The following is a 15392-nucleotide window of genomic DNA, read 5'->3' as shown; positions in this document are numbered from 1 at the left end:
TCCTCCCAGCTTTACACATGTCCTCCAGCCCAGATACACCCCTAACAGGGATCAGTCCATTAGCACAGGATTCCTCATGCATGAAAAAGTGCTTACAGGAATGCTCTTTTTTTTTCTTCTTCTTCTTCTTCTTTTTTTTTTTTTTGCTAATAAGCATCAACCATGAAACTTCAGAAAAACATAATGTGTTAAACAAAAAAGTCACAAATGCCGTTGATCCCTCCTGTGTAGCCCAGCTGCAAGCACCAGCAGGCTTCTGGAGTAGTCTCCATAATTAGTCTATTTGAAGATTGCTTCCAAAAAAAATGGGTGATGACAGTGAGAGTGTTGTGCCTCACTGACTTTGGGAAAAGCTGAAAAAACGCACTGAGCACTAAAGTGAAGTATGGCTTTTGTGGGTGTTTTGTGAGTTTCCTGATAAAATGGAGGGTTTGGCAAACTAATCCTCACAGTTTGCAAACCTCCTCCAAGTGTGTACATTGGAAAGCTGAAGGTATATTAAAGCATAAGAAGATTGTGTTTTGTTTTGAAGTGACTGTATAAGCTACATTAGGTAGTTGTGTAGACTAGCCATGTTTATCTTTGGTACGTGTTTATTTATTCTTTATACAGTGCTGTTTTCAGGCTAAAAAACAATAATGTTGAGCACTGTTTTTGTTGCCATGATCGCCAACGTCTTTAAACAGGATTCACTTTTTAAAGAAAACAGCTATTGAAGGAAACAAATGGGCCACTGGTATGCTTTGCCTGCCTTCTTACAACCAATGGTGTCTTCCAGTGGTGCATGACAGGCATACACTGGGCACCTCTGTTGTCCATGGTGCACATTTACTGTGTGACATTCACTGTGAGAGGGATGGGATGTTGTCAAAGGAGAAGGCAATTTAAATTGTTATTTTCTGAGCAGGGATAATTCACCTAGCTTGAATATTCTTTCTCTGCAAATAAACTCTCTAATTCAAGATCAGAATATGATAGCCTGAAGAACCCTACTATGATTTCTTCTTTTCCCATATTTCCCTGATAAAATGAGAAGTATCATATTTGGAAATACAGTGTTTGTGTGTATGACTACTTATTTTAATTTTTTTTTAAAACTCAGTGTAACACAGGAATCTTTTGAATTACAGGCATTAGAAGAGCCAACTACGGCTGCTGGTGTGACTGAAGGGACTACTTTGGACACCCATTCAGAGGTATTGCTGTTTTATCTCTCAAATCTTTATTTGAAAACAAAAAGCAAAGGTTAAGTGGGTGATCCATTCTCCTTTTTCAGATGTGCTCCCCTGCCCAGCTCAGACAACAAACAGAAGAGCTGTGTGCTGTCATCGATCAAGTCCTGCAGGACCCATTGACCATGGTAATCCATCAGTATGTGGGACTGATTTTTTCAATTCCCTTCTTTTTGTCTCATCATTAATAAATTTTTTCTCTGTCAAAAATAAATTTCCAGCGCCGATGTGAATCTTCTCCAAGTTTCCTGCAGATGAACACAGAGTCAGATGTTGGCAAGGTAGGTGAATAAACGCACTTACACACCAAATGCTCTTTTCAGGTAGGCGTCAAGGCAAACAAAATCACAGTTGTAAAGCCTATGGCAACACAAAGCTGCAGTTGAAGACCCACCATTAGTAGAAGTGGCTGGTGATCTAAGAGACATGGAAAGACAAAACTGTAGCCCTGCTGTCACTGCAGTCTTTGTTGCAGGTTGTTTTCTGAAGTCAGGAGTCATACTGATAGCAGGAAACAGCATGGAGCTGTGTCAAGGGGTCAGGTTGTGTATAGGAAAAGGTTCTTCATCAGAGAGTGGTAGCCATGGAACAGGCTGCCCAGGGCAGTGGTTATGGCCCCAAGCTGCTGGAGTTCAAGATGCATTTGGACAACACCCTCAGACAGAGGGTTTGCATGTTGAGTGGTCCTGTTTAGAGCTGGGAGCTGGACTAGAGAATCGTTATGGATCCCTTCCAAATCTGGATATTCTGTTTCTATACTACGAAAGAGAAGTTGAAACAGAAAGTGAGAGACAGGGACAAGTTTTTACTTATGTTAAACTTACTGTTTTATGATGTTATGTTGGTCTGCCTTCTGAGTTCCTAAGGATGGCTAAACATGGAAGGAGGGTCCTGTAGTGAGTTTGCCCCCAGTGCAAATTTGAGTTGGTCTTGGCAGCTACAAGAAAGTGAAAAGGGCAGAAATCCATCAGAAAAAAAGAGGGAAGGGAATTTTGGTAGAGGAACATGTCAAAAAGTCATTGTTTTCAAAATACCCTTTACAATGTCCAGTCTATTATGCAAAAATAGGGCACAGAACCAGCATTCCTGAGTAGGTGTATTCAATATATGTTTTAAACTTCATTTTCATTTTTGAAATTCTGTTAAATAGCATTGAGTGGTGAATCAGGCTTCAGGCAGCTGAAAAGAGGAACTAGGACAGATGACAGCAAATGAGAACACAGAAGGGTGTAGTTTCAAGTTGTTTTTGTGAGCAAATGTGAGTTAAATGTCACAATGCAACCATACCTGTGATTGCCAACTGATAAGCATTTTATTAGAACAATTCTCAGAGATAATTTAAGGACTAGCTTTAATGGAGTGCGATTGATGTCTGTGCAAAAATGAAATAATTATTTGAACAATAAACACCGCAAGAAAACTTTAATATATTGTATTTTCATGTATTTCATGAATCTTTCTGGAGAACTGAATTTTAGCAATTAATAATATCACAATGATGAAAATCTCTGTTAGTCCTTCATTCTTTGCTGTTGATATATCTGTTTATTTTGTATAAGGTGTCAACATTGCAGAGAGCAGCTGGACGTGAAACCAGATATGTAAGTGTTTTTATAACTTCTCTGTATTTGGCATGAAGAAATGTCTAATTTTGTAGATTTTGAAGGTCATCTTGCTACCACATTTGACTTGTTGACACATAGCTGACACAGGCATACAATGAGGTATTGCCCCCATTAGGGCACATGTGATTGAGACTGAAATGTCTTATTTCTGCCCAAATTTTTCATGACTGGAATTTCTTCAGTGCGATGTCTATTGATAATTTTACCTGTGCGAGTATGATTTTATAATTGATTTGTTCACACAATCCTTTGTTGATATTTGTTTCAAGTGTGGGTCAAGGGCTCGGATATTTGTCTGCACTGTAGGGGATTTACTTCTGAAGAAGTGTTTTGGCTCTTGCCGATCCATCGGAGTTTGGGATTCACTCAAATTTTTCCTTCCACAGTATAGAGATGACTGAAAACCCACTAATTAGCCTTAAATGAACAAAAGGTGTTTTCTGACATGTACACATTCCAACGTGCGAAGAAAACCTCTATATTGAATCATCAGTTAAACTATTGCAATGTTAAACCCAATTAACATTTTAATTCTTGCTAGCTCAAACAGTTACTGCAGGTTCCATGTTTTACTTCTAGCTCATCTAGTCATGTGGTGAGATATCTCAGCTTACTATTCATCATTCAGACTTTCTATTGAACCTCAGATCAAAGCAGTGCTAACAAAAGCAATAAAGGCCATTTAGTTTTATGCCAGCACAGTGCTTGACTGATCAATTCAATTTTGCTCCTTGAATGTGGTGACATGCATATTTTATTACATACTGTGATTTTTACTTGACAGATTGTGCTGGCTTGTTGTAATTAGAAACTATATTAGAAAAGTGCTTTTTAATGAAATAAAAGAGCATATTTCAGATGTAGCCTGTGAGAAAAGAATATATATTACTGCCATTTCAGCACATGTCTTTGGGACCAAAAACAGTGTCTGAAATACACCTACAAACACATTTAGACATTCAACTTACATGCATAGGGACTCGGTTTTTTTTCACTTGCGTAGAAAATCACCCTTAAAAACTTTATCTTCCCAGTCTTCCCTGTAACATTCTAAATAACTGAAGCAAACCAATATTCGTGAATAAGACACAAACATATGGGTAGGCTAACCTTTCTTATACATTGTACAAATTGGCTGAATTGTTTTTTTGCCTGGCAATATATCTGATCACTGTGCTAACAGACTGTGTTCTCCATGCTGCACTGGGGGGACTGACCTCCATGCAGCCCGGCTCTTGTGGGCTTCCCCACATGCTGCAGCAGAGTCAAACAAGGGACAAGCCACGTGTCCCCACTGGACCCTGGACATTGCAGCTCTTTCCTCTCTCTTGCTCTGCTTCCTTGTTAGGACACAAAAGGGCTGTTTCTGTTCCTACACATAAACCAGGCATGGGTTTGTCCTCTGGCCCTCTGGATGAGAGTGCAATGAAGTGTTCTTCCATAGAATGTTCTTCTTTTCCTTGTCCACATCCCTAGCCTCAAAGGCCCTCATCCTAGCACAAGACCCAGGGTGGCCTTGCCTTGCCAGTCTATGGGAGCAGCATGCTCCATGCTGTCATCCAGACGGTGGAGGATGTGGTAGTTGGCATGAACCAAAATGTGCAAGGGAGAGCTTGCTGACCATTAATTGGAAAGGACTGGTGCCTGAGCCTGTGTGTCTGTTGACTTTCATTGACTGGATGAAGGCTTTTGGCCCAGGGGCCAACATTATTTAGTGGTAGGTACAAAATGTTTGTTTTAAAACAAGATACCCATTTTGAACCAGTCTAACAGCATCTGTGGTAGAAATCAGGAACTGAATACAATACAGACAATAGTTACCATGATGTCAGACAGTGAGTTCCCCCAGGAGCTTCCCTGTTCCATGTTGTGTCATGTGACCTGTCTACGAAAAAATGATCTTCAACCAGCCTTTCCTTATCAATTTTTTTTCTTTTAGAAGTAGGCTTTTTTGTTTATACAAATTAATTTTACTATTAATATGTTCATTAAGCATTTATGTATACGTGATGTCTGATATTGAGACCCTTGTCAAAATGTTATTTTGAGGATGATTTTGGCTAAAAGAAATGCTCTGGTTTGTTTATGATTCAGGGATAGGAAAATATGTCATACTCTTAAAGTATTACAAATATATATATGTGTATGTATTTACAACTTACAATTTTATTTATTTCAATAGGTTATATAGAATAGTAAACTACGCAAAAATGTTGAAATATCCTTCCATCTTCATACTCATTTCAGAAGTTTTCAAGGATGTAAATGATGATACAAATAGCAAGAGAGTGTATAAAAATTACTGATAAGGTTCTGACACTGAAATTACAGCAGTTTGTACCATCTGACCAAATATTGTACTTTTCATTTGACAGATCTTTAAACTGTATGGTCCTTTATATGATCCTACTCACCATTTTACACTAGTGTTTCTCTGTTGGCTTCTGAGGTGGTGTCAACGGTTTACGGGCGTTAGGCCCAATTCCGTGACGAAATAAAACCATGACAGGTGGTATTTCTGATTAGTAGTAGTATAAGCATAATCATTTTCCAAATAAATTACTTGTATGGGTATTGAGTGCAATATTTTAACTTCTCTTACCAATTGCATGTCACTGCATGACTGTTAAAAGCTTCTGTACCTAAGCATACTGTTATCTATGAGTTTTTACTCCTCTTAAAAAAGGCCTCCGAAAAAATGTAATAACTGCAAATGCACTAGTTTTGCTAATTATTCAGAATTATCAACGGTGGAACAGTAGTGAAACAGAACTGTCAACAATGAAAACACTTATCCTTCTGGATTTTTCTTCCTACATTGCTATAATCACAATGATATTGTATGTAATACTGTATTTATTTACTTTTTTTGTAGGCCAACGTTTACAAATCAACACCAGTGGTAGCAGAGAGTCAGATGGTATGTATCGCGCAACTGTATGATGCTGTTTTTCAAAATTTGTACAATTTGTATATTCTGAATTATCATTTGCTTTCTTAATCCTTTGAATGAAGTTACAAAAAATATCTTCCCACAAAGTTGCGTTGCTTCTCATGTAACTGCACTGTTTTCTTCTGTATCAAACACATACCTGTTTTAAGGACCTGTAAATCCTACTTGCAAATCTGTGGACCAAATGACAAAGTTGAGAGTCCTGATGAGTCATGACATATATCACAACTATAGGATCTACTACTCTTTGTTGGTCATTGTTAATATTCCACTTTTACAATTTTGTTAATATGCAACATTTTGACATCTGTATTTTTCTTATGCATTGATATAAATTAAAATCAGTGTAATTTTAGATCAGCAAGAATAAAATCAAATAAAAAGAGTTTATGTATCTGATGCTCATTTTAGCTCTGATCACGTTTTAGTCCAGTTGTAGCCAAAAGTTCTGGTGAAGCAAAAACAGAAGTCCTGGAGCTTGTCTTAGTGGCAGTAGACAGTAATGAATGCTTACAGAAAAAAAATGAGAAGTGGATGAGAATTTCCCCATTGCATTTCACCTAATGGCATCTGAATCAATTTCTTCTGTTTACTAAGCTTTGACCAATTCTTCTCTTATGATTTTTTTTCTAATTACTTTTAAAATTTTGTTATGTTTACGTCTCTACAACATTCCATAGCATCAAGATTTACTTTTTAATTATGCCCTCTGTGAAATGATACTTCATGTACTTGTTTTAAAGCTAGTGCTTGATCTCAGTTGCTGTACTGAAACAGAAAATAATCATTCTTTCTTTACTTTCCAAATATAATTTATGATTTTCTAGATATTAATCACAACATTTTATCAGTTACTTCTTTTCCATACTGAAAACTCAAAATGGCTTAATCAGTCTTTGGGAGGTATAGACGTTGTCCATCCAGATAATCCTTGGTGCCCTTCTTGTTATCTTTTTCAGGCTTTCCTTTTTAAGATTGGGAGAACAAAACCATAAGCCACTCTTTTCTAGCTCTGAATACTACATTTCCTGTTTACACAAAGATGTGATAACATTCTTTATTGTTATTTCTATTAATTCTTAGTGATTCCTCGTAATTTCTACAGTTCTTCTTACTTATATTGAGTAGTGAGGCAATGTTTGCTTAGAAGTGTATACAATAAATACAAGATACATATTTTCTGAGTAGTGAGGGCTAGTTTCTGAGTTAACTAGTTCATCACTGTATGTGTAAATTTAGGAGGTAGTTTATTTTTCTCCTATGAATGTATCAATGTTGAATTCAGTTAAGTCTCACCTGTCTTGTTATCATTGAATCACTCAGTATCATAGCACCTATCTGCACTTCTTCGCACAGAATTTTTCTTTGTATAACTCTAAATGATTCCGTATTACTAGTAAACATTGTCACCTTTCTAGCCACTCTCTTTTGGCTGATCTGTATTTATAATTCAAAACCCATACTCCAGAGCACATCTCTGAGGATATCTGCTAATGATTTCACTCCACTGTAAAATTTAAACATTTATTCCAACCTGTTGCTTCCTGTCTTCTAAGTGGCCCATAGGATATGTTCTCTTTTACTTCACAGTAGTTTCATTTCCTAAGTGGCCCTTGATGAAAGACGTTCCTCAAAGCCTTCCAAAATCCACGTGCAACATCTCTGTACCTCCACCAAACTTTATGCTCTGCAATGGACCTTCATAGATGGTGCAAGATGAGTGATTTTGGGTGCATTCTGAACCCATAATCTTGAGTCTTGGCTCTGTATAATTTGATAATGGAACCACAACCATAGGATGGCAGCTCATCACTATGGTAACAGTCACGATGTTTTATTACCACTTCTCAAAGCTGTTGTAGGATGGCCAACATCTTCCTTGGCAATACTCAGCTTTAACTTGCTTCCCCACAAGGTCAATTTTACCACCCCCTACCAAAGGAAGAGTTCAGGCTTTTACTTATGGAGCAATGATTTTCTATAGCTTGGTAGGTAGCTAATAAAGCATTTCAAATTCTGATTGTTGGCTGATGTCTGCCACTCTTTCAGCAGAGTCAGACATAAACATATGACTCACTCAGCACTTGAGTGCACAAAGTCATTTAGAAAATGCTTCCTTAAAAGCATTTGTATAGTGTGCTTTTGGAAGAGTGTTCCTGCCTAAGAAGAGTAGCTCTTCCTTGATGATTTCAGGTACATTTTTCAAGTCCTTTTAATTGTATAGTCACATGATGCACAGAGGAGTGCTAGAAGGCCACGTCCTTTGCCTATAGAATAATGACTTGATACAACTGTTGTTTACATTTATTTTTATATATTTCCATTTATATACTTACATATTTCCATTTATTTTATTTTTGTGTGGAAAGCTGGAAGTCTTTCATTTTTGCAAACTCTTCTTAGAGAGGGCAAATGTTAAATGGATCTTATGGTGAATCCTACAAAGAAATAATTATGAGCTATGGATTGTAAGTTCTCTAAATAAGCACTATATCTTTCACAAACTTGAGCTTCTTAATAAGAAATGTTTAAGTTTTTAATGCATCTCTGCAGTCATTACTTTTCCTTAAAAATTTAATGTCACCTCATGGCTTATTTTTTTTTTCAGTTGAATATTTTTCTTCACATTTGATGATGCATACGAAAGGGCCCCTGCTTGTGTAAAGGAAGGAGGTGATATGGCACAAAGCTAAGGGAAGCTATTTTGCTGCCTAGGCCTTGCTGTTCGCAGTCATTTTGTGCTCTTCCCCACCTCTGTCACGTCCCACTCAGCCCCTAGCACAGCTCTGCAGATTCTTTCCCGGAGCACGGGCACAAACACAAGACAAAGGTACATTACCTGTCTCCTGCACCATCCACCTCTCACAGCCATTCTCTTGCCCTATTCTTGCTGGATGACAGCAGATATTATTTCAAGGTAATCCATAACTTAGTTTGCATGGTACATCCAGCAGTCCCAAGATCCCTCATTTTAAGCTTAATTTCAAAACACTATTCAAAACACTTCAGTTATATCAACTTTACATTTTCTGCTACTCTTACAAATTCACTTGGGCTGTTGGTGTTGGTGCTAATGTACTTTCATACCAGTGTAGCAAGGAGCCACCTTCACTCCAGGCCTTTGTAGGCTGTTTTTTTCTAGAGGCTTGCTGTGTGGCTCTAGTGAGCAAAGTGCCAGAGTAGGTCATTGATCCAGCCAAACAACCAGTTAGCAAAGAAAAATGTTTCCATCCAGATGGCACGGCATGAAACCCACTGCCAGCACAAGCAGTGGGGCAGGAATGTATGCCTGGGATGGTTAATACTGAATAAGATCATTTTTTGTCCTTCTCCCTTTGTCTGAACATCTTGGATGTGATGTGTATAAGCTCATGCTTAATTATGCCTAAGTTATTCTGGAGATATCTCTTTTTTTTTCCAAATGTACTGCCTAGGTATATTGCCTTTGAAGACAGACAGCATGGCGTTACTAACTGCTCAATGGCTAATCTCATAAATAAATCTAATAGTCAGTCGAGCTTCTTCGCTGCATTTTTATACGCTGCTGGGTGCTGAGGATGAGGAGTTTTGACAGTGCCTATGTCTCGGTCCCAGCTGGGCAAGGCAAGCTGCCCTTCTGGGCTGCAGCCACAGAAGGAGCTCAGCAGCAGTTCTGTTTCTATCTATATCAGTAGTGCCAGCCCTCATTTTCCGTAGTGTAGTCATAACAGAGAAGAATATAATTGAGTTACTTGGAAGTTGAAATTAAATTACAGAGCCCCACTTCAGTATTTACCAAATCCCAGAGAGAATGCGCACTTTTTTTTTAATCTTCCTTCTCTTTCTTTTTTACTTATTGAACAAGTTTTCTATTTTAAAATTATCCTCTTGCCCCTGTTAGTTTATGCCACAATCCATCATGTCAGACTTTAAAAATTCTGTAACTTATAGATATATTAAATTTACAAGTAAATTGTCAATTGTTTTAGTTAGCTGAAAGTTAACCAAGATTTTTTCTTGACTAAATAATCTCATTTGTCTGAAATTAGATGTGTCAGCCATCCATGCTGATTAAATTCTCATAACTTGTATTTTTCCAAGTGAATTTTTAAAGATACTGTGAAAATGCAGTGTAAAATCACTGGTATTTGTTCAAAGAAGGACTTTCCCCTAAAATGTTGCTACCTGGGTGTATGTTAACCACATCACTCATTGCATTTCCTCATTTCTGCAGTTACCAGAATAGAAATTGCAATTGGAAAGCAGGAGTGTGGCTGTGCATAAAGTGTGACTTGATGAACTTATCAAGATGCAGCTGAGCAGCTAGCAAAAACAGCCAGCAAAAACTAGAGACAATAGTTTGATGGCCCAGCGTCTATTTTTATGGCAGCACCAAAACAGATGTCAGTGATGAACTTGTGTACTTAAAGCAGTTCTTGCTACTTTTATCTGCAGCCTGTATTAAAAGTAGGTGAAGCAGCATGAAACCCATTTATTTTGGTGGTAAAAAGTGTTATTTATATAAATATATATATATTTAAATATAGTCATTATAGCCTCAATGGAATTGACATATCTAACAAATATTCCACAAATTATAAAGCATTTTATTTTATTTCCATCCCTTTGTCAAGACAAAACCTGGTGTCATTCGTCCTGTGCTAGTGAAAGGGAAGAGTGCACAGCAAAAGGAGGAGCTCTACCAACCCAACCCTTTTAAAAAGTACCTAGAAGAGATCAGTGATGGAGATATTGAGCAGGTGAGTAACTCTCTCTCTGAGAGATTTGGTAGTCTTAGTTATTTTCTGTAAACCTAACAGGATAGACTTAGATCTTCATTTTTGTTGTGGTCTCTTTTTTTGGTAAAGTGAATTGTAAAGAAAGTGCACAGCAGGTGATTCAGTGAAGGGTGCCTGGCTCCTGTAGGAGCATCTTCAGGCTGGAGGGAGGCATCTAGGCTTTCTTCAAGGACACCTTTTTGGCAACCTGTAAAACCATCTGTTGAGGAAGTAGCCTTTTAATGATGTTCATAGGAAACACCACATGAAACAAAGAGGAAATTCAGTTCTGGGCTGTGAAGCAGGCATCTGGATCAGATCTGTAATAAAGTGCTTACTTCATCTGGGGTCCAGATCTGAGCCATCTCCAAAGGGAGATGAGAACGACAAGGACTGAACAAGATTCTCTCTTTTTTTCCTAGGGAGATTATGAGGGAGACCAAGTGAGATCCTGTGTAATTCTCCAGTGTGTAGGTCTATATTCAGGTCCCTCAGTAGTTTGAGGGAATTGCTCTTCTACTGCACATGGGGAGAGGGCATTAATGGGCAGCCCGTGGGGAAGCAGAAGTGCTTTCTTCTCCCACAGATCATAAGATCACTTTGCGAAAACCCGTCTTGAATTTTGCTGGCTTCTACAAGGCATTACCTCAGAGTAAACACAGATAAATCGTTCTGTTGGCCTTTTCTTGTGCATTCATGTTTGTGTGCATTATTGTGAATTAAACCTTAACAGAAAGACATATTTGAATGTTTGTGTAGGAGGTTATTATTAACCTTTCCTATATGCTCTGAATTTTCCATCTGGAAAGTATCAAAATGAAGCCAATAGTTCTCTCACCAGACATGATATGAATAAAATACCATACTACTGAATTTTTCTTACTTCTGTTCCACTCCAGTCACCTTAGAGAGACATTTTAGCAATGACAATCCTCTCTTCTTTTGTTTTATTACTGAAAATTTTAAAGATTTTTGTTTCTGTTCATTCTATTCCACTCCTCAACTCAGACATTCCTCAGATGTACTGCAGCATTATAAAGAGGAGTAAATCCGTCTGTAGCATCAGCAGGTTCTAACAATATATATGGGTGGTATTAGAAGGTGTCTTGTTCTTTAGGTTTCTGTAGAATGTGAAGTATCTCTAAAATATATATTTTTAACTACAAATTGTGTTTGCAGCCAGAATAAGTTTTCAGTGAGGATAAAACAGTCGACATCTATTCATTTGTAGTAATATTAGCACTTGTGGTGACTTTGTGATGAAAACTCATTTTTCTCGTTACTCTTTCGATATCAACTTATATAAGTAGCAAGATGTTAAATATAAAAAATGCTGTTAAAAACTCTTTTTTTTTTTAAAAAAAAAATCACATTGCAGCCACATATTTTGACTCCAAGCGTACAAAAATCTTACATATATATCTATCATACATATCAAGACTCCAAACTGCCTAAAGGCACAGATCTCATGTTTTCAGAGAAGGCATAGAAAAAAGTCTCACTGGACAGGCCAAGCTCTCAGACAGTTCACTATCCTTTGGAGAGACAAATCTGTTTTTCCAGCTTGCTCTCTGCTCCTGACAGAAAGTCTTCCTTCTCACATCCCTCTCTTTGACTGGTCTGTGTATTTCAGAGCTAATTCAACTTTGTAACATGGCAGTAAATGAACACAGTGGAAAACAGCAATGCAAACCAAAGAGTGTTTCCTGCTGGCATGGTGAGGTGGTGGATAAAATTTTCAGACTATTTATAAGAAAAAGTCTTTGCAAGGTCAGAAAGGACAAGGGAGAATTGGAAACAAGGCCATCCCTTTTGGGAGCAAGGAGTGATCAGTTCGGCTCCTCCATTTCGTGGACCTTTACCCACTCACTGTTCACACCTCGGAGATGGGCACTTCTGCTTGTTTTCTGACATTTGAAGGTAATTGTGGAGACAAATCAACTTATGTCATTTTGGTAAATTGTTTTTGGACACCAGTTACCCTGGCATGGTTGACTTTACTTGAAAGCAGACTTATAAAATCCTAGGTCTACAACTTTTCATAGCTACTGTACATATTTGCAGAAATTGATATTATCTACATGTGACATTTTGTAGATCCCAATTTTCTAAGTGTGCATGGTATAAATTAGCTATGGAACATATTACTGGAGCACCGAGGGTGTAATAAGTCCATGAATAAATGTGATTGTTATAACAGAAGCCCAAAATTATTTTATATATGTAAATATTTGAATAGTGAACTAAATAAATTGTGTACTTTGCTAGATGGAAAAGTTAATTTCATGATGAATATTTTGCTTCCTTAATTTAAAGGAATTCATATGCTTTAAAGTACAGATACATAAGTACTCTTTTCCTATTCTATTTCCTAGGTTAGGATAAGTACATTTATAGGTTGGTGTAAAATAGTTGTGGGTTTTTTTTTTGAGGTCTCTATTGAGACATCTTTGTTCTGAAAAAGATACCACTTAGGTCTTGATTCAGGTGGTTACACTGGCTTAACAGAAACTCATTTTGACTGTAAGAGAAAAAGTACACAATTCTGGTGGTGTTCTATAATAACAATACAGTAGCCAAATCTGGGGAAAACACTGAAGTGCTGAACATCACAGGATATGGTCATGACTTCAGCTCTTGTCCGTCAGAGTAAGTTTATGGTACTGATATAAGTTTTTTTTTGTGAGTAGATGAGAAATCTGGTGTCCACAAGGGGCAGTTCACAATCTTCCAGCATCTCGAAAGCTCTCCTGAATGGTTTTAGTATCTGTAAAAGGGCTGAAGCACTGCCTGTGAAACTGGACTCAGAGAACAGCATGAAAATTGCAGTATTTCTTCAACCATAGATTTTTTAGCTTATGAGGACACCTAGAAATGTGTACTTGCAGCCCAGAAGGCCAACTACATCCCAGACTGTATAAAAAGTGGTGCAGCCAATGGGGTGAGGGAGGTGATTCTCCCCCTCTACTCTGCTCTTCTGAGACCTCACCTGGAGTACTGCATTCATCTCTGAGGCCTCCAGCACAAGAATGGCATGGAGCTGTTGGAGTGAGTCCTGAGGAGGTCACGGGGATGATCAGAGGGCTGGAGCACCTCTCCTACAAAGAAAGAAAGAAGGACTTGGGCTTGCTCAACCTGGAGAAGAGATGATACTGGGGAGTCATGATGGTGGCCTTTCAGTACTTTAAAGAGACTGGAGTGGAACATTTAAAGCTGGAGAGGGACATTTTACAAGGGCAGGCAGTGATAGGGCAAGGGGTAATGATTTTAAGCTGAAAGAATAGAGATTTAGATTAGATGTAAAGAAGAAATTCTTCACCATGGGGTGGTGAGGCACTGGAACAGGTTGCCCAGAGAAACTGTGGATGTCCCATCCCTGGAGGTGTTTAAGGCCAGGTTGGCTGGGGCTCTGGGCAGCATGATTTAGTGAGAAGTGTCCCTGACCTTAGCTGCATGTTGGAACTACATGATCTTTACGGTACCTTCCAACCCAAACTGTTCTACGATTCTATGATTTTTGGCTGCGCAGCAGCTAGCTTCCAGGAGTGGGAAGTTCTCCCATGGTTGTTGCCCTGAAATCAGTTAAATTGCTTTCATGGCACATGAGAGCTGTGGATTAAAACTAGGAGACATAGAAGTTGGTTTTTTTTTGCTTTCTGCAGAAGTACCAGAGCTATTCCACTCATACTTGAGTAAGGAGATAGCAAGTATTTATTGTCAAGGGCAAAACTGCTTATCCTATCGCTCATTTTTCCGTGTTGTTTGTTTTCTTTTTCCTTTTTATTTTTCCTTTTGAGATTTTTCCAGTCATGTTAGGAGGTTCACCTTTTAATGTTTGTTCTCCCTTTCTGTATGCATTCTCTTTCCTTTTCTTTCAAATACCATTAATGATAGTTTAGCTGGGTTCCATATGGCATCAGCTTTGTTAACTTCTCGCTTCTGATTTTTCTTAGACCTCTGCAGTACTTCCCCTCCCTGCCTGACCTGCCAGCGTGACCCTGAGCACTGGTAGCCATGTGGGTGGCATTGGGTTTGAGACATAATGATGCAGCCAGCTATAAATGCTGACCTTCAGCTTTACCTCCCTATGCTGAACACAGTTTTTTTTGCATGACAGGGTAGCTTGTTTGTTTTTCACTTCATTGATAAATCTTGCCATGTGGAAAAAAAAATCTCACTTTTAACAAAATACTAATTTTTGCTTTAGCTGACAGCTGTTTTCATTTTGATAGTCCATAATAGTATATATTTATTTTCATTATTAATCTTTATTCCCTTTTGCTCTACATATGTTTAATTAAATAGTGCAAATTGAGAAAATAATACTTATGCTCACACTTTTTTTTCAGGCAATACATTAGCTTCTGCTGGAACTAATTTCAGCCCTTGCCACAAATTTTCTAAGTATTGAACTCAAAGGCACAGCATGGGGAGGAGTCTCTTGTCAATACTCAGCCAGCCAAATTCAGGATGAATTGTGTCAAAGCCTTGAGGCATTGGCAGCATGAGACTGGTGCCAAAAGCTGGATTTGCTTCCCTGAATCTATCCCAAGTCTTTTAAAAATCAGTTGTTTTAAAGATTATTGTCTGTTTTGCATACAAAAAGCGCATAAATATTGTTTCCTTTTTACTGTAGCTACTGCTAACTTCAGATAGCTCTCAGTAGTGAACTCATTGTGTGAGCACCTTCTCCATGTTAACTCTTGAATTTCTGAAAAGGCTTATTACAAATGTGTCAAAATGCCTGAAGTGTTCCAGATAGAATGTAGATAACACAGGCTTTCTTTTGCATATTTTGTATTTTGTTTTGTGTTTGTTTTAATCC

The 15392-nt window shown here is 38.0% G+C and overlaps 1 protein-coding gene across 1 annotated transcript in view; it reads left to right on the top strand.

The window, feature by feature from the left end:
* Positions 1-15392, top strand: part of MLIP (muscular LMNA interacting protein) — a 104935-nt gene that overhangs the window by 65844 nt on the left and 23699 nt on the right. The window contains exons 5-10 of the mRNA XM_021392017.1: positions 1131-1196; positions 1277-1360; positions 1454-1513; positions 2792-2833; positions 5733-5777; positions 10424-10549. Of these exons, the coding sequence (XP_021247692.1) occupies positions 1131-1196; positions 1277-1360; positions 1454-1513; positions 2792-2833; positions 5733-5777; positions 10424-10549 (423 nt within the window). The remainder of the gene's footprint in view (positions 1-1130; positions 1197-1276; positions 1361-1453; positions 1514-2791; positions 2834-5732; positions 5778-10423; positions 10550-15392) is intronic.

This window comes from Numida meleagris, chromosome 3 (assembly GCF_002078875.1).
Source record: "Numida meleagris isolate 19003 breed g44 Domestic line chromosome 3, NumMel1.0, whole genome shotgun sequence".
NCBI classification, from domain to species: domain Eukaryota; kingdom Metazoa; phylum Chordata; class Aves; order Galliformes; family Numididae; genus Numida; species Numida meleagris.
This window is presented reverse-complemented; position numbering and strand designations above follow the sequence as displayed.